At 42.0% G+C, this 18,324-nt stretch overlaps 1 protein-coding gene across 4 annotated transcripts in view; it reads left to right on the top strand.

Annotated features, from left to right (window-relative positions):
* Positions 1-18,324, top strand: part of LOC112225080 (melanophilin) — a 122,336-nt gene that overhangs the window by 47,056 nt on the left and 56,956 nt on the right. For 3 of the 4 annotated variants that reach the window (XM_024388695.2, XM_024388693.2, XM_024388691.2), the window contains exons 6-7: positions 2,774-2,829; positions 10,742-10,840. In XM_024388695.2, coding sequence (XP_024244463.1) covers positions 2,774-2,829; positions 10,742-10,840 — 155 coding nt within the window. The remainder of the gene's footprint in view (positions 1-2,773; positions 2,830-10,741; positions 10,841-18,324) is intronic. The other variant, XM_024388694.2, reaches the window with a different exon arrangement.

Below are 18,324 nucleotides of genomic sequence, written 5' to 3'. Positions count from 1 at the left end.
CAGTTAATCACGGATTACAAAAAGAAAACCAGCCCCGTCACGGACCAGGATGTCTTGCTCCAAGACAGACTAAATAACTTTTTTGCTCGCTTTGAGGATAATACATTGCCACTAACACGGACCACTACCAAAACCTGCGGACTCTCCTTCACTGCAGCTGACGTGAGTGAAACATTTAAACGTGTTAACCCTCGCAAGGCTGCAGGCCCAGACAGCATCTCCAGACGCATCCTCAGAGCATGCGCAGACCAGCTGGCTGGTGTGTTTACGGACATATTCAATCAATCCTTATCCCAGTCTCCTGTTCCCACATGCTTCAAGAGGGCCACCATTGTTCCTGTTCCCAAGAAAGTTAAGGTAACTGAGCTAAACGACTACCGCCCCGCAGCACTCACTTCCGACATCATGAAGTGCTTTGAGAGACTAGTCAAGGACCATATCACCTCCACCCTACCTGACACCCTAGACCCACTCCAATTTGCTTACCACCCAAATAGGTCCACAGACGATGCAATCTCAACCACACTGCCCTAACCTATCTGGACGAGAGGAATACCTATGTGAGAATGCTGTTCATCGACTACAGCTCAGCATTTAACACCATAGTTCCCTCCAAACTCTTCATCAAGCTCGAGACCCTGGGTCTCGACTCCGCCCTGTGCAACTGGGTACTTGACTTACTGACCGGCCGCCCCCAGGTGGTGAGGTTACGTAACAACATCTCCACCCCGCTGATCCTCAACACTGGGGCACCACAAGGGTGCGTTCTGAGCCCTCTCCTGTACTCCCTGTTCACCCACGACTGCGTGGCCATGCACGCCTCCAACTCAATCATCAAGTTTGCAGACGACACTACAGTCTTAGGCTTGATTACCAACAACGACGAGACGGCATACAAGGAGGAGGTGAGGGCCCTCGGAGTGTGGTACCAGGAAAATAACCTCACACTCAACATCAACAAAACAAAGGAGATGATTGTGGACTTCAGGAAACAGCAGACGGAGCACCTCCATATCCACATCGACGGGACAGTAGTGGAGAGGGTTTTGAGTTCCTCGGCATACACATGACAGACAAACTGAATTGGTCCACCCACACAGACAGCATTTTCTGTAAATTCAATGAATAAATTGCTTATATAAAATGTGGTCACATGTAAAGGCTTATTTCTTATTGCATTTTGAATTATACTCAACAAATAAAAGGTACTAAGTCATATTTGATTATTTCTCCTTTTATTTAAAAATGTTGTGCACATTTTCAATTAAGCATGTAACAAAATATAAAATATGAATGTATAAAATCTAAAAAGGTAAATAGAAAACACTTCAACTACAGTTGCAAACAAAATAAATATAGGCCTAAAAGATTTTCTTTTGGGGGGGGGGGTTATTCACATATCAATTTGCATTAGGTACCTTGGGTCGAGTGTTAGCACCAACTCACGAAACCCCCGTTTCTCGACTGTGTACATTGAGGCCATGTCTTTGCAGATGTCAGTTATAACGGCAGCTGTTCTCTCCTGTCGGCAGCTGTTCTCTCCTGTCTGAGTCGGGGGTTTGTTTTGAGCACTCGACTGTAGTGTTTCACATGATTCTTGCGTAGTCAATGTCTCGTAAAGAAGGGCTCCTATTGGTAAAAAAAAAGCAGACATTGAATATCCCTTTGAGCATGGTGAAGTTATTAATTACACTTTGGATGGTATATCAATACACCCAGTCCCAACAAAGATATAGGCATCCTTCCTAACAGCTGCTGGAGAGGAATGAAACCCCCCAAAAAAATCAATATTTAATCAATTTTGAATTGAGGATCTATCAACAAAATGTGGAATAAGTCAAGGGTATGAATACTTTCTGAAGGCACTGTACATTAGGGCTGGGCAATATGACGATATATATCATGTGATGATAGAGCATAATCTAAAACTATAGACATTTTCCCATCGTTTATTTTGTTATGTCGCAAATCACACTACGGCAATATTTTTAGTCAATTGGACGACGCTTTGCTTTCATCCACACCTCCCGTGTATAAGGAAATTTGCAACACAAACAAACATTGACGAGAGTGAACGTGACACATAGCACGGAGACACGGAGCTCGTACCTAAAAGAGGGGCTACTTCGGTCACATGGACGTGGTTTAGGCATAAAAAGTCTGACAGAAACTGTCCTCTGCAAAATATGCCGCAGGCCGGTCCCGACAACAGGCTCAAACATCACTAACCTCTTTTACCACGAAAATCTTCCTGGTCTTTGTGGTTGAATCTATGTTTGAAATTACCTGCTCAGTTGAGGGACCTTACAGATAATTGTATGTGTGGGGTATAGAGATGGGGTAGTCATCTAAAAATCATGTTAAACACTATTAATGCACACGGAGTGAGTCCATGCCACTTATTATGTGACTTGTTAAGCACATTTTTATTCTTGAACTTATTCATGCTTGCAATAACAAAGGGATTGAATACTTATTGGCTGAAAAAACATAATTCCACTTTGACATTATGGGGTATTGTGTGTAGGCTAGTGACACCAAATCTAAATGTAATCAACGTTAAATTCAGGCTGTAACACAACAAATTGTGGAAAAGTGAATACTTTCTGAAGGCACTTTATTATGTAATGTGTGTATGCATGTACCTAATGTATTAAAACGTGCACTGTTTTGCCCAGCACAGTTGCTTTTTGAGAGATAATTGAAGTCTTATGGAATTGAATAAAAAAAATAATAATGTAACTCACACGAGACACTTCTCCCTCCTCATCAGATCTCTATGATGAGAACAACATGGACACCGTGGCAGATGGACGACACTACAGAATGGTATTGCCCACTCTCAATTCCTGACTTCCTGAATTACAGTCTTACCTTTTTTACACTACCGAGCCAAGCCAAACTATACTGGGCTGGCCTGGGTTCACATACACCAAAGTTGCTGGAACTGTTCGCGAAAGGACAATGTAAGAGAAAATATCAGAGCCAGCACAGTATGGTTCTGGTTGGCCCATTAGTGTTAATCAGTCAATTGTGTCCTTGACTGTTTATGTTGGTGGGTAGAGGACATCCCTCTATGGCAGTGTTTCTTAGCTTGCGTCCTCGGGTGTGCCCGAGTGTTGCACATTTTTATTCCAGCCCTACGATTCAACTAACAAAGGGTCTTGAGGAATAGTGGAATAGTTGAGTCGGTTATGCTTGTGCTGGGCTAGAACACACATGTGCAACCTTACCCTATGAACAATTATGGGAAACGTTTATTTGTGTTATACTGTACGTTCCATATCCATAAAACAAACACAAAATGTAAAATGAACAGTGACTCATTAGTGTGCATACAGCAGTATATCATTTTAAATGTGGCTGGGTCTTCTCAATGGTAATCCATGCTGAAGCATTGAGACCTTGACACATAGTAACATGTATACACAAATGAAAACCTAGTTTCTCTACAGTACCTGCTTTATGTCTTATAAGTTTTATATGTTTGTTTTAACCCTCATACTACAGACTGGAGGTTTTGACCCCAGAGGCATATTTTTTATCATAGCCCAAAGATGATTTATCAATTCTTCCAATATTTCATGACTTTGTCAATCAACTTGTTCTTAACGAAACTAAATCATTGTTTAGTGTTTCTATATTCAAATGGATTAGAAAGAAGAAAGAAAAGTCCTTTGGGGTCATTCTACCCAGCCAAAAACACCTAATTCAGCCTATAGTAATTTGGTAAATAGGACCTTTATTTGAATCTAAGTTCATCTTGGGACATAATTACCAGCTACCCTCTAAATGTACACATAGTGCTGTATTGGGGCGGCAGGGTAGCCTAGTGGTTAGAGTGGTGGACTAGCAACCGGAAGGTTGCAAGTTCAAACCCCCGAGCTAACAAGGTACAAATCTGTCATTCTGCCCCTGAACAGGCAGTTAACCCACTGTTCCTAGGCTGTCATTGAAAATAAGAATTTGTTCTTAACTGACTTGCCTGGTTAAATAAAGATAAAATAAAAAATAAATTGTTGTGTATTCTCAGAAATAGTTTTTCTACGGTAAATGTTATATAAATACCAGAATTCCCAAAATATCTTGCAATATTCTATATGTGCAACTTGTTGATATTGTTGATATGATATTTGGGTTGCTATAACATTTAGTTTGAGCATGCTTTTTGAATCATCCTGCCATAGGCTCAACCACTCCCATTGTTTCAATGACAGCAATGCTAATGCTGGCTTTGGGGTAAGTAAATAAAGAAAACAAAGGCATATTCTTTGTAATTTCCTCTCAGGATCAATGGATTTTTTTGTCAATAAAATTAAGTATATTAAAAATGTTGGTGTACCGCCCCAAAATATGGCACAATTCTAAAGTCTAAATGATAATAGTGCAACGACCCTGGGTTTATAAGCGTGGAAATCGTCTCTGCCGCTCGAGTATGCTTTTGCGGCACAGTCGATAGCGCGCCAGACCTCGGGCTAGAAGGTCGAGGGTTCGAGACCTGCTCCCTGTTGTTTCATTACATTGGTGTCAGAAGGAATCGGACCTTGCATCCACGACAGTACGTGTGCTTGGCCGGAGAGCGCGTTCCTGTAAGACGTAGAGTCGCAAACTAGAGCGAGGACGCGCTCTTTGAAAGGAGGGAGTAGTGTAACGACCCTGGGTTTATAAGCGCGGAAATCGACTCTGCCGCTCAAGCATGCTTTTACGGCACAGTCGATAGCGCTTTATTTGGATAGTCCATCTGTAGATGCTGTACAGATGGTCATACTATCTGTTGATAAGCAACTGCTTCCTAAGGTTACGGTTAGGGTAAGGCTTAAGGTTAGGTTAGGGTTAGTAGATAGTTAGTTGAAATGTTACTGATAGTCTGTAGATCTCTACAGGTGGCATGTCCAAATAAAGTGTTACCAAAAGCTGTACATTATTTAAGGGGAAATATATATTTTCATTTGACAGAATATACAAATGACCTGTAATTTAGCCGAAATAAGTCTGTTTTGGTTATTCTTTATTTCTGATAAAATTATTTCTAATTATGTTTTTATAAGAATTAAGTTGATATTTGGCTATGATTGTTACTTTTTCAAATAGTTTCTTCTTGGGGTCAAAATGATCCCAGTTGGTAATCCATGTATGTATAATATGTTGGTAGTATGAGGGTTAAGTTGCTTGTACAGGTCTTCTTGAGTGTTTGAGACACCTTAGTTCATGTTTATGGTTGAGACATCCCTGTGTGCAAGTAAAGGCGAATTCAGACTTTACTCATTCAGACAAAAAGTGGACATGTTTGTACAGCCCCTTATAACATTTCATCCTTTCCTAAACTATGGGCTATCAACCATAAGTCATTTAATTGGGCCTACATGAAAGCTATGTGGTCCTGTATGGCTCAGTTGGTAAATCATGTCACTTGCACTGCTAGGATTGTGTGTTCAATTCCCAGGACAACCCATATGTAAAATGTATACAAGCATGACTGTAAGTTGCTTAGGACAAAAGCATCTGCTAAATAGCATATATATTATGTAGCAGCTTCTGTATCATTGGCCTAAGCTAGGCAATCTAAACCATAGAATCACTCATCTTGATTTATATTTAAAAAAAAAAAATCCTCATTTATATTATTATTTTTATTATTTATTTATTATTATGTTTACCCCCTTTTTCTCCCCAATTTCGTGGTATCCAAATGGTAGTTACAGTCTTGTCTCATCGCTGCAACCCCCGTACGGACTCGGGAGAGGTGAAGGTCGAGAGCCGTGCGTCCTCCGAAACACAACCCAACCATTGCTTCTTGACACAATGCCCACTTAACCCGGAAGCCAGCCGCAACAATGTGTCAGAGGAAACACCGTGCCATGTCAGCGTGCACTGCGCCCGGCCCACCACAGGAGTCACTAGTGCACGATGGGACAAGAACATCGTTGCCGGCCTAACCCGGACGACGCTGGGTCAATTGTGGGTCTCCTGGTCACGTCTTGCTGTGACAGAGCCTGGACTCGAATCCAGAATCTCTAGTGGCACAACTAGCACCTCGATGCACTGCCTTAAACCACTGTGCCACTCGGGAGGCCCCTTCATGTTGTTTAACAGTTGACCAGATATATAAATCATTTCATTTTTGCTGACCCTTAACCCTGATGAGCAGCTGGTCAGGGTTAAGGCATTGCAGTGTCAGCGCTGGCCCAGTGCATTATTGGTAAATAAATACCAGGCTGTCATAGATCATGACACACATTAAAGAGTCCCAGGTTGTATCCCAAAAACCCTTCTTTTAACCGAAGCCATTTGGGCCCCGGTTAATAGTAGTGCACTACATAGGTAATAGGTTGCCTTTTGGGACGCAAGCCCCAGAAACTTCAAGTGTATGAGAAAGTATGAGAGAGACCTTGAAGTGTCTCCTGCTGGTTTTTGTTATGACTGTTGTACAGTCTAGATTGGTTGTTTAGTTCCAAATCACAATGAATAACCAAAACGAAGCACTTTCTCTCATTGTTGTCTGCTGACACAATAATCCTTGGCTCGTATTTACAGTGTTGAGTAGGAGTGCTTATCTAGGATTAGTTTTGTCTTAGATCATAATGAGTAAGATCACATGGACAGCGGGGGGCGGCGCACGAGCCCATATCCACGAAGCATCTTAGTGTAGGATTGCTGATCTAAGATCAGTTTTTCCTTTTAAACAATAATTAATTATTAAAGCAGGGGACCTGATCCTAGATCAGCACTACTACTGTGAGATGCTTTGTGAATATGCGTCATTGTGTCAAAGTTTAGAAATGTAATACCACATATCAAATCAAATGTTATTAGTCACATGCGCCGAATACAACAGGTGTAGTAGACCTTACAGTGAAATGCTTACTTAAGAGCCCCTAACCGACAGTGCAGTTTCAAAAAATACGGATAAGAATAAGAGATAAAAGTAAGAAGTAATTAAGAGGAGCAGTAAATATATATATATATATAAATAAATATATATATATATATAAATATATATATATATATATAAATATATATATAAATATATAAATATATAAATATATATATATATATATATGTACAAATAAGGGTATGGTAGGATGTGAATATAGTGGAGGTAAACCAAGGCATTGAGTGACGATGAGAGAGGTGTTGTCTCTAAAGACACCATTTAAACCAGGTGAGATCCCCACATGTGTGGGAGGTGGAACAAAAGGTCTACCTGAGGCATATTAAGCAGGGCTGGAGCCTGTACAGTGAAATAAGACAATAATCACTAACCAAAACAGCAATGGTACAAGACATATTGACATTAGGGAGAGGCATGCATAACCGAGTGATCATAGGGTGCAGTGAGTAGCTAGGCGAGCTGGAGACACGGCGATTCAGACAGCTAGCGGGCCTGGCCTAGCAGGCTAACAGAAGGAGCCTTAGGGGACATCGTGACGGAAGAATCTGTTGAAGCCCACTCGGACGGTTACGTCGGCAGACCAGTTGTGATGGATCGGCAGGGCTTTGTGTAGGCAGTAAAAGGGTCCAGGCCAATTGGCAAAATATGTATTGTAGCCCAAGAAATTGGCTGATGGACCTCTTTAACTAGCCAGGAGATGGGCCTAGCACGAGGCTAGCTCCAGGCTAACTGGTGCTTGTTTCGGGACAGAGACGTTAGCCAGGAGTAGCCGCTCGGATAGCAGCAAGCTAGCTGCAATGATCCAGGTGAAAAGGTTCAGGGCTTGCGGTTGGAATCCAGAGATGTGGTAGATGTTTTTGAGAAAAAGCAGTCCGATAGGCTCTGGGTTGAATTGCGCTGTGCAGACTGACAGGAGTTGTCCGGGCTGAGGTTAGCTGATGACCGCTAGCAGTGGCTAACTGACTAAGTTAGCTGGCTAGCTTCTGTTGGGGGTTCCCGTTCTAAAGTATAGACAATAGCAGATCCATACCACATTGGATGAAGCGGGTTGCGGGAGAGTAGGTTGAAATTGAGGTTAGAAATACACTGCCCAAAAAAATAAAGGGAAAACTAAAATAACACATCCTAGATCTGAATGAATGAAATATTCTTATTAAATACTTTTTTCTTTACATAGTTGAATGTGCTGACAACAAAATTACACAAAAATGATCAATGGAAATCAAATTTATCAACCCATGGAGGTCTGGATTTGGAGTCACACTCAAAATTAAAGTGGAAAACCACACTACAGGCTGATCCAACTTTGATGTAATGTCCTTAAAACAAGTCAAAATGAGGCTCAGTAGTGTGTGTGGCCTCCACGTGCCTGTATGACCTCCCTACAGTGCCTGGGCATGCTCCTGATGAGGTGGCGGATGGTCTCCTGAGGGATCTCCTCCCAGACCTGGACTAAAGCATCCGCCAACTCCTGGACAGTCTGTGGTGCAACGTGGCGTTGGTGGATGGAGCGAGACATGATGTCCCAGATGTGCTCAATTGGATTCAGGTCTGGGCCAGTCCATAGCGGGCCAGTCCATAGCATCAATGCCTTCCTCTTGCAGGAACTGCTGACACACTCCAGCCACATGAGGTATAGCATTGTCTTGCATTAGGAGGAACCCAGGGCCAACCGCACCAGCATATGGTCTCACAAGGGGTCTGAGGATCTCATCTCGGTACCTAATGGCAGTCAGGCTACCTCTGGCGAGCACATGGAGGTGCGGCTGTGCGGCCCCCCAAAGAAATGCCACCCCACACCATGACTGACCCACCGCCAAACCGGTCATGCTGGAGGATGTTGCAGGCAGCAGAACGTTCTCCACAGCGTCTCCAGACTCTGTCACTTCTGTCACATGTGCTCAGTGTGAACCTGCTTTCATCTGTGAAGAGCACAGGGCGCCAGTGGCGAATTTGCCAATCTTGGTGTTCTCTGGCAAATGCCAAACGTCCTGCACGGTGTTGGGCTGTAAGCACAACCCCCACCTGTGGACGTCAGGCCCTCATACCACCCTCATGGAGTCTGTTTCTGACCGTTTGAGCAGACACATGTACATTTGTGGCCTGCTGGAGGTCATTTTGCATGTGAAATTTGTCAATCAGTGTTGCTTCCTAAGTGGACAGTTTGATTTCACAGATTGAAATGTGTGATTGACTTGGAGTTACATTGTGTTGTTTAAGTGTTCCCTTTATTTTTTTGAGCATTGTATAAACAATATATACGAAGAAAAAATATATATACACGGGACACGACAAGACAAAGACGTCTGACTGCTACGCCATCTTGGATAAATGAATGATGGTGTTGGAGTCATGCCTGGCCATGCAATCATGAGTGAACAAGGAGTACAGGAGGGGGCTGAGCACCCCCCTCTGAGGGGACCCTGTGTTGAGGATCAGCTTGGCGGATGTGTTACCTACCCTTACCACCTGGGGGCAGCCGTCAGGAAGTCCAGGATCCAGTTGCAGAGTGTGTGCAAAGTGTTTAGTCCCAGGGTCCTTAGCTTATTGATGAGCTTTGAGGGCACTATGGTGTTGAACGCTGAGCTGTAGTCAATGAACAGCATTCTCACATAGGTGTTCCTTCTATCCAGGTGGGAAAGGGCAGTGTGGAGTGCAATAGAGACTGTATCATCTGTGGCACTGTTGTGGCGGTATGCAAATTGGAGTGGGTCTAGGGTTTCTGAGATGATGGTGTTGATGTGAGCCATGACCAGCCTTTCAAAGCACTGCATGGCGACAGACTTGAGTGCTACGGGTCGGCAGTCATTTAGGAAGGTTACCTTTAAGTGTTCTTGGGCACAGGCACTATGGTGGTCTGCTTAAAACATGTTGGTATTACAGACTCGGACAGGGAGAGGTTGAAAATGTCAGTGAAGACACTTGCTAGTCCATGTCCATTTAGCCTATGATTTAAACCTAATTTTGTTGTTGCAATTGAAGTGATAGTGAATACTTCTGTTTTCATGTTTATGACCACAACTTTAGCATGGTCTTACCAGCATTTCCTGCTTTGGTTACCTTGGGAAAGATAGAGAGGGAGAGCACCCTCAAGTGGTGTGAGCAGAACAAGTAATTTGAATGACTCAGGGAGACATAAGCCAGTATAGTTGGGTGAAATGCTTTTTTCTGCTTATGTACTGTTCATTTCTGAAACAACTCAAATCCAACCTTCAAGAGCCTCAGTTTAGCATATGGTGATCCTTTGTTATTCCAAAAAAGGAAATGTGACACCATCTCCCATAAATGACCACAGCAACAAACTTATGGTGATATTTCCATCATATAGTGATATTTACTCAGGGAACGTCGTACTCATTGTCATTCAACGTATGGCAGCCCACCCAAAGCCATGGGAATAATGCATTTGCATGGCCTGTATAATATCCGTCATTTAGCAAACACTTTTATCAAACCCATGTCCTTGGCATTGCAAGTGCTGTGATCTACCAACTGAGCCTTATTGACTCATACAGTATTGGAAAGAAGAACAAACATCTGTTGTCACATTCAGTAAAAGGATCATCTTCCTAAAAAACATGTCAGCATGGTAATGCTTATTGGACCAATGCTAACCCCACTAGGGTACACATTAAGAGGAAAGGTTGTATTCCAGGTATAAGGTTCTCGATCTTGAGCTCCCTCAAGAGCTCTGGAGGGGACCAGAGCTCTTGAGTGTGTCTCAGTAGTTCTTATTAGTGGAGAGTTGCCACTACTCACCACCTTTACCCATCTTTGGTGTCCTCCCTGTCTCCTCTCCGCTCTCCTGGTTCTATGTGTGATGATGTCTTTATCTCTACTCTTTTGAAGATGAAAACGACCAAGCGACTGCTCACTGTGCACCCCGTCGACTTCGGTCTGGACCTTAACTACTCCACCCACTCTCTGTCTCGACAAGAATCCTGTCAGGTACTGACTGGAAGAGAAAGTCCTCTGTCTCCCTTAGACTCTCTCATAGCCCTGGCTTGTAAAAATAAAAAGGTACACCCATATAACCACACAATGCATACGTAAATACATACACAGACACACGTTTGTTTTACTATCCTTGTGGGGACCAAACAATTGATTCCCATTAAAAAAGCCTATTTTCCTAATTGTAAACCTAACCCTAATCCCTATGCCTAAAATAGTTTTAATTTTACTTGTTTTACTATCCTTGTGGGGGCTTCTGGTCCCCACAAGGATAATAAAACCAAACACACACACACACAGTAGTGTCTTTCTTGGCATTAACTTTAATCCAGTAACTATATTAAATTGGCCATATTTCTATATCTATTGTTTTATTCATGCAGTCTAGTCAGCATGGTTCCTCTGGTTTCGCTTTCAAAGTGGACAATCATTCTTAACTGTGAATGTTGAGTTGCGCTATCAAGTCTGGAACACATTTGAGCTTGATTCAATAAAACGATCACATTGTACCAGCCAGATACCCTAGGGGAGGCTCAAAATATCTCCAGACCAATCTAAACTACTTGACTTCATGTGCTAGGGCTAACATGGCATTTTTGTGAGCAACAGGTCTGCACTTTGTAAATACAAGGGATTGTAAGAAGGTACAATATCCTGACTGCTTTAGTTTATTGTCAATTAGTTATTGTAACTGTTTGGGCTTGGGCCGTATACCGTATATATCAAATCAAATGTTATTAGTCACATGCACCGAATACAACAGGTGTAGTAGACCTTACAGTGAAATGCTTACTTAAGAGCCCCTAACCAACAGTGCAATTTAAAAAAATACAGATAAGAATAAGAGATAAAAGTAACAAGTAATTAAAGAGGAGCAGTAAAAAATAACATAAACAGGGGGGTGCCGGTACAGAGTCAATGTGGAGGAGCACCGGTTAGTTGAGGTAGTATGTACATAGAGTTAATTAAAGTGACTATGCATAGATGAAAACAGAGAGTGGCAATGATGTGGAGAGGGGAGGGGGCAATGTGAATAGTCTGGGTAGCCATTTGACAAGATGTTCAGGAGTCTTATGGCTTGGGGGTAGAAGCTGTTTAGAAGTCTCTTGGACCTAGACGTGGCACTCCGGTACTGCTTGCCATGGGGTAGCAGAGAGAACAGTCTATGACTAGAGTGACTGGAGTCTTTGACCATTTTCAGGGCCTATATACCTGGGTATTTGAAATAGCCAGGAGATGGTTTTTCAATAACATTAAAAGTTTTTATTTGAAGTTGTTCAATATGTTGTTGTATTTGTAGCTACTTTTTAAGTAAATACCTGGTGTCAACTTGTGCAATACATTAGGAGATAAAGCAGATCACATTCTTCATTTCACCTGCCACATTATTTTACATTATGAAGCTTACCATAATTCCCCAGAACAATTGAACCAGTCATATGTTTGTAAATAGCACAAAGGGTGAAAGCGGGAGCGGGTGAGTCCAGCTGTGTATTGGCAGGGGACATGATTTATATTGAGTCAACAGTGTTTTTTTTTTGCTTCAATAGACTGATCAGGGAAGTGCAACTATAGTTTTCCTTCACAGAAAATACATTAGTGCAACACATTTGACAGAAAACAACTTCATTTTCATTAAATGACAACAGAAGTGCAAAGTTATTTGGCTGGCAGCCACACATGTAGCCTAATTGAGCTTGCAAAAACGATGCATGGCCATAATTTTTCTGTTTATCATAGAAGTAATGTAGCCAGCTGCATGTCCTAATATTTTGTTTAAAGTTCATCTGGAATTTTACCAGAGAAAAGTAGGCTGGCTACACCGAGAAAAAAGTAGGCCTACCAAGTAGAAGATAAAAGCTACAAAACCAGTCAGAGCGTGCTGTCTGCTGATAGAATGCCCATTTGGTGAATTCTCATCCAAGTGGGGAGAAGTGCAACAGATGCACAAAGTTAGTCTGATGCAGAGCAGAAATTACAATAAGAAGCATTTTAGATCAGCGTAATGGATTTCTTACTAATTTTATATTTTTTCCCGTGTGACAAATTAAGAATTATGCATTAACACAACTCCTAAGTTTAACTTGCTAGTTATCTAAGTAAGTTACTGACTGAATAAGGTGATGGGACATATTGTGTAAGCTTTCGCCTGTGTTTGAGAAGTCAAAGCCTTTTGAATTAGTTATCTATACAGCTGCCACTGACATCTTTTGATTTGCTTGCCTATTTTTCTCTCCATTCTCAGCCTGTCTATTCCTCCCCCATCTGCTCCAAGCAGAGCAGGCAGGCCCATTGCCCTAGGGACTCCAGACAGACACAGAGTGTACACATGCTACTTCAGAGCGGATAAGCTTGCTTCAAAACTTTGTTAATTTGCACAATGTCTTTCGATTACATTCGCTTGTAAATGTCCAAATTCAGCAAAAATGACATTCGGCAACTCTTACCTATATATGTACAACTTTATGAGCTAGATTGCCTGTCTCTGTAAATAGTTTATTTTCGTTTGTGCTCATTAGCAGCCTCCATTGAAATTCTATATTACTTGTGCTAATTTTGTTAGCATTCTAGGAAGATGCCCAAAGGTATTTTTAGTTTTTTGGCGCCCCCTTGTGTACTAAGCCGGTAATACCATACATCTCAGAATGAGATGTATGTCGATTTAAACTGAAATGTGATTCGGTGAATTCAAAGACTTTTGGTGCCACACTTCATTAAATCAAATCGAATCAAATTGTATTTGTCACATGCGCTGTATACAACAGGTTAACCAACAATAAGAAAAATACGTGTTAAGCAAGTATTTACTCAAATAAACTGGGGAGAAAAAAATTATATATATATATAAAGTAAAGAAGAAAAATAACAAATAGTTAAGTATCAACAATAAAATAACAGTAGGCTAAATACAGGGGCTATATACAGGGTGTACCGGTACAGAGTCAATATGCGTGGGGCACAGGATAGTCGAGGTAATTGAGGGAATTATCCATGGATAAACAGATAGTGCTCTACACTGAACAAAAATATAAATGCAAAGATTTGACTGAGTTATAGTTCATGTAATGAAATCAGTCAATTGAAATAAATTCATTAGGCCCTAATCTATGGATTTCACATGACTGTTGGTCACAGATACCTTAAAAACAATCTGAAAATAGTTAGTATCTGGTGTGACCAACATTTGCCTTATGTAGCACGACACATCTCCTTCGCATAGAGTTGATCAGGCTGTTGATTGTGGCCTGTGGAATGTTGTCCCACTACTCTTCAATGTTTGTGCGAAGTTGCTGAATATTGGCAGGAACTGGAAAACGCTGTCGTACACGTCTATCCAGAGCATCCCAAACAAGCTCAGTGGGTGACATGTCTTGTGGGTATGCAGGGCATGGAATAACTGGGACATTTTCAGCTTCCAGAAATTGTGTACAGATCCTTGCGACATGTGGGCGTGCATTATCATCCTAAAACATGAGGTGATGGCGGCGGATGAATGGCATGACAATGGACCTCATGATCTCTTTGTGCATTCAAATTGCTATAGTTTATGCCTGCTCATACCATAACCCCACCGCCACCACTTGTTCAAAGCTCCTCAGTTGGTGGGCCTGGCTGCCAATGGGCTGCACCTCTCCCAGTCATGCGAAATCCATAGATTAGGGATCTGCAGTGAAGAGAATTGTCGCGTTACAACTTTGTCAATTTGGGATTTTATAAGCAAAATAGAAAAGGACATTCTTAAAGAAACTTTGGACTCAACTGGCTAAAAGTATTTCAATGGTACTCGTTGAGTAGATGTCAAAAGTTTGGACACCTACTCATTAAGGGTTTTTCACTATTTTCTACATTGTAGAATCATAGTGAAGACATCAAAACTATGAAATAACACATATGGAATCGTGTAGTAACCAAAAAGGTGTTCTTATGAGCAGGTGGGACGGTAGGGTCCCACCTGGCCAACATCCGTTGAAATTGCAGAGCACCAAAATCAAAATACAGAAATAGTCAAATTAAACATGAATAAAAATACAAGTGTTATACATCGGCTTAAAGATTCATTTCTTGTTAATCCAGTCGCTGCTCAATAAATGTTTGTTTTGTTCGATAAAGTCCCCCTTTATGTCCCAAAAACTCTGTTTTGTTGGTGCGTTTTGTTCAGTAATCCACTGGCTCACAGGCGGTCACGACATGCAGACGAATACATCCTAATAGTACTGGTAGTTTGTCGAAACATGTCAAATGAAACATGAAACAAATTTGTCGAAACATGTCAAATGATGTTTAGAATTAATCCTCAGGTTGTCTATTGTCTACATAATTGATAATATTTAAACCCGGACAATAGCGCCTTCAATAGAAAGGAAAAACAACGAACGGTGCGCAATCGTTCATGCGAGCAAACTAGCTCTGGTTAATTCTAGAGTCCACATAGAAAATGGTCTCATTCTTCCTCATTTTTCATAACACAAGCCTGAAACAATGTCCACAGACTGTTGACATCTAGTGGAAGCCATAGGAACGGCAATCTGGGTCATAACCATTTAGATACTGTATAGGCATTCAATAGAAAAGTACCCACATCAAAAATATCCCACTTCCTGGATGGTTTTTCCTCAGGTTTACGCCTGCCATATCAGTTCTGTTATACTCACAGACATTATTTTAACAGTTTTGGAAACTTTAGAGTGGTTTATATCCAATACTATGCAAATGCATATCCTAGCTTCTGGGCCTGAGTAACAGGCAGTTTAAATTGGGGACCTCATTCATCCAAGATTCAAAATACTGCCCCCTACCTAAGAGAGGTTAAACAAATCTTAATATATTTTAGATTTTATATTCTTCAAAGTAGCCTCCATTTGCCTTGATGACAGCTTTTCACACTCTTGGCATTCTCTCAACCAGATTCATGAGGAATGCTTTTCCAACAGTCTTGAAGGAGTTCCCACATATGCTGAGCACTTGTTGGCTGCTTTTCCTTCACTCTGCAGTCCAACTCATCCCAAACCATCTCAATTGAGTTGAGGTCGGGTGATTGTGGAGGCCAGGTCATCTGATGCAGCACTCCATCACTGTCCTTGGTCAAATAGCCCTTACTCAGCCTGGGAGTTGTTTTGGGTCATTGTCCTGTTGAAAAACAAATGATAGTCCCACTAAGCCCAAACCAGATGGTGTATCGCTGCAGAGTGCTGTGGTAGCCATGCTGGTTAAGTGTGCCTTGAATTACAAATAAATCACAGACACTGTCACCAGAAAAGCACCCCCACACCATCACACCTCCTCCTTCATGCTTCACGGTGGGAACCACACATGCAGAGATCATCCAGACACCTACCCTGCGTCTCACAAAGACACGGCAGTTGGAACCAAAAATCTCAAATTTGGTCTCATCAGACAAAAGGACAGATTTCTTGGCCCAAGCAAGTCTCTTCTTATTATTGGTGTCCTTTAGTAGTGTTTTTTTTTGCAGAAATTTGACTATGAAGGCCTGATTCACGAAGTCTCTGAACAGTTGATGTTGAGATGTGTCTGTCTGTTACTTGAACTCTGTGAAGCATTTATTTGCGCTGCAATTTCTGAGGCTGGCAACTCTAATGAACTTATCCTCTGCAGCAGAGTTAACTCTAGGTCTTCCATTCCTGTACTACACTTCAGAATTTGACGAATAAACAAACATTCTTTGGATATCTGAATGTCTAGCATCTGTTTGGTGCTACGGAACCCTGTAGCATATATTATGTTAATCCATGAGGGCAGACACATTTCAAAGACTTGGAATATGGAAGAGATCCATATTAATTTTATGGTGGTATTAAACCAGTGCTCTCAAACCCTTGTTCCTGGAAAGCTACCTACCTGTTGGCTTTCAATTAGCTGGTTGATAAGCTGACCAGGTTACTTACAACAACGGTTGTGTCACGACTCCGACCGAGGGACACTCCCCTTTCCGTTCGGGTGGCGCTCGGCGGTCGTCGTCGCCGGCCTACTAGCTGCTACTGATTATTTCCTCCCCCTCCTTATGTGTTGATTTAGTGCACCTGTTTTGAATTAGGTAGTAGGCTTTATTAGTCAGCCGGCCCACAGAGTTCCTTGTGCAGGATTAATTATTGTGACCATCTGTTTTAGTGTGCTTGTCTATGGGTTTTGTGTTTTTCCCATTTTGTGGGTTTTTGCCTGGACCGTTTAAGTCCCCCTGTTTGGGGGCATTTGTTTGTTCATTACGCCCTGTGTGTTCGTGAGGGTTGACTTATGTTCGCCGTTTGTCGGTGCATTAAAATAGCACTCACCTGAACTCTCTGCTTCCTGTGCTTGACTCCTCATCCATTACACTCAGATCGTTACAGGTTGGAGTGAAATCCTACAGGAGGGTAGCTCGCCAGGAACAGGGTTGGAGACGCCTGTTCTACCACAGGAGGTTTGTGGCACCTTAATTGGGGAGAACGGGCTCAAGGTAATGGCTGGAGCGGAATTAGTGGAATGGTATCAAATACATCAAATCTCATTCCATTTTCTCCGTTCCGGACATTTATTTATCCCCTCAGCAGTCTGCTGTGTGTTTGACATTGTCTTAAGCTGAGCCACACTGGCTGCGTTTACACAGGCAGCCCAATTCTGATATTTTTTTACACTAATTGGTTTTAATTGGTAGGGCTGACCCCATTTAGTCAACTGGTCGATTGTTTGGTTTTGGTCGACTGATTTTTTTTATTTGAGTAGTGGCAAATATATTTATGAAAAATTATGGCACACTAGGCACCTGTCTGATTCACGCCTGTCTGAGTGGACTAATCTCTTGCAGAGGCCACGTGGATGGCACACCAGTCAAATCAAATGTTATGTCACATTCACCTTACAGTGAAATGCTTACTTACATCCCTTAACCAACAATGTAGTTAAGAATAATACCTTAAAAAATAAGAAATAAAAGTAACAAATAATTAAAATGCTGCTAGTTTGCCTGTCCCGGTCTGCTAACTGCTAGCCCCTGCTAACTGCTTGCTTGCAAACCCGGTCTGCTAACTGCTAGCTTGCCAGCCCCAGTCTGCTAACTGCTAGCTTGCCGGCCCCAGTCTGCTAACTGCTAGCTTGCCGGCCCCAGTCTGCTAACTGCTAGCTTGTTTAGCCCCGGCCTACTAACTGTTAGCTTGTTAGCATCGGCCTGCTAACTGTCTGAATCTCTGTGTCCCCAGTCAGCCCAACCACTCACTGGATCCATATGTTCACTTGGCTACGCATGCCTCTTTCTAATATCAATATGCCTTGTTCATTACTGTCCTGGTTAGTGATTACTGTCTTATTTCACTGTAGAGCCTCTAGCCCTGCTCAATATGCCTTAGCCAACCATGTTCTTCCACCAACATATGCGATGACATTACCTGGTTTAAACGTCTCTAGAGACTATATCTCTCTCATCATTACTCAATGCCTAGGTTTACTTCCAATGTACTCACATCCTACCTTACCTTTGTCTGTACACT

The sequence above is a fragment of the Oncorhynchus tshawytscha genome, linkage group LG26 (assembly GCF_018296145.1).
Source record: "Oncorhynchus tshawytscha isolate Ot180627B linkage group LG26, Otsh_v2.0, whole genome shotgun sequence".
NCBI classification, from domain to species: Eukaryota; Metazoa; Chordata; class Actinopteri; order Salmoniformes; family Salmonidae; genus Oncorhynchus; species Oncorhynchus tshawytscha.
This window is presented reverse-complemented; position numbering and strand designations above follow the sequence as displayed.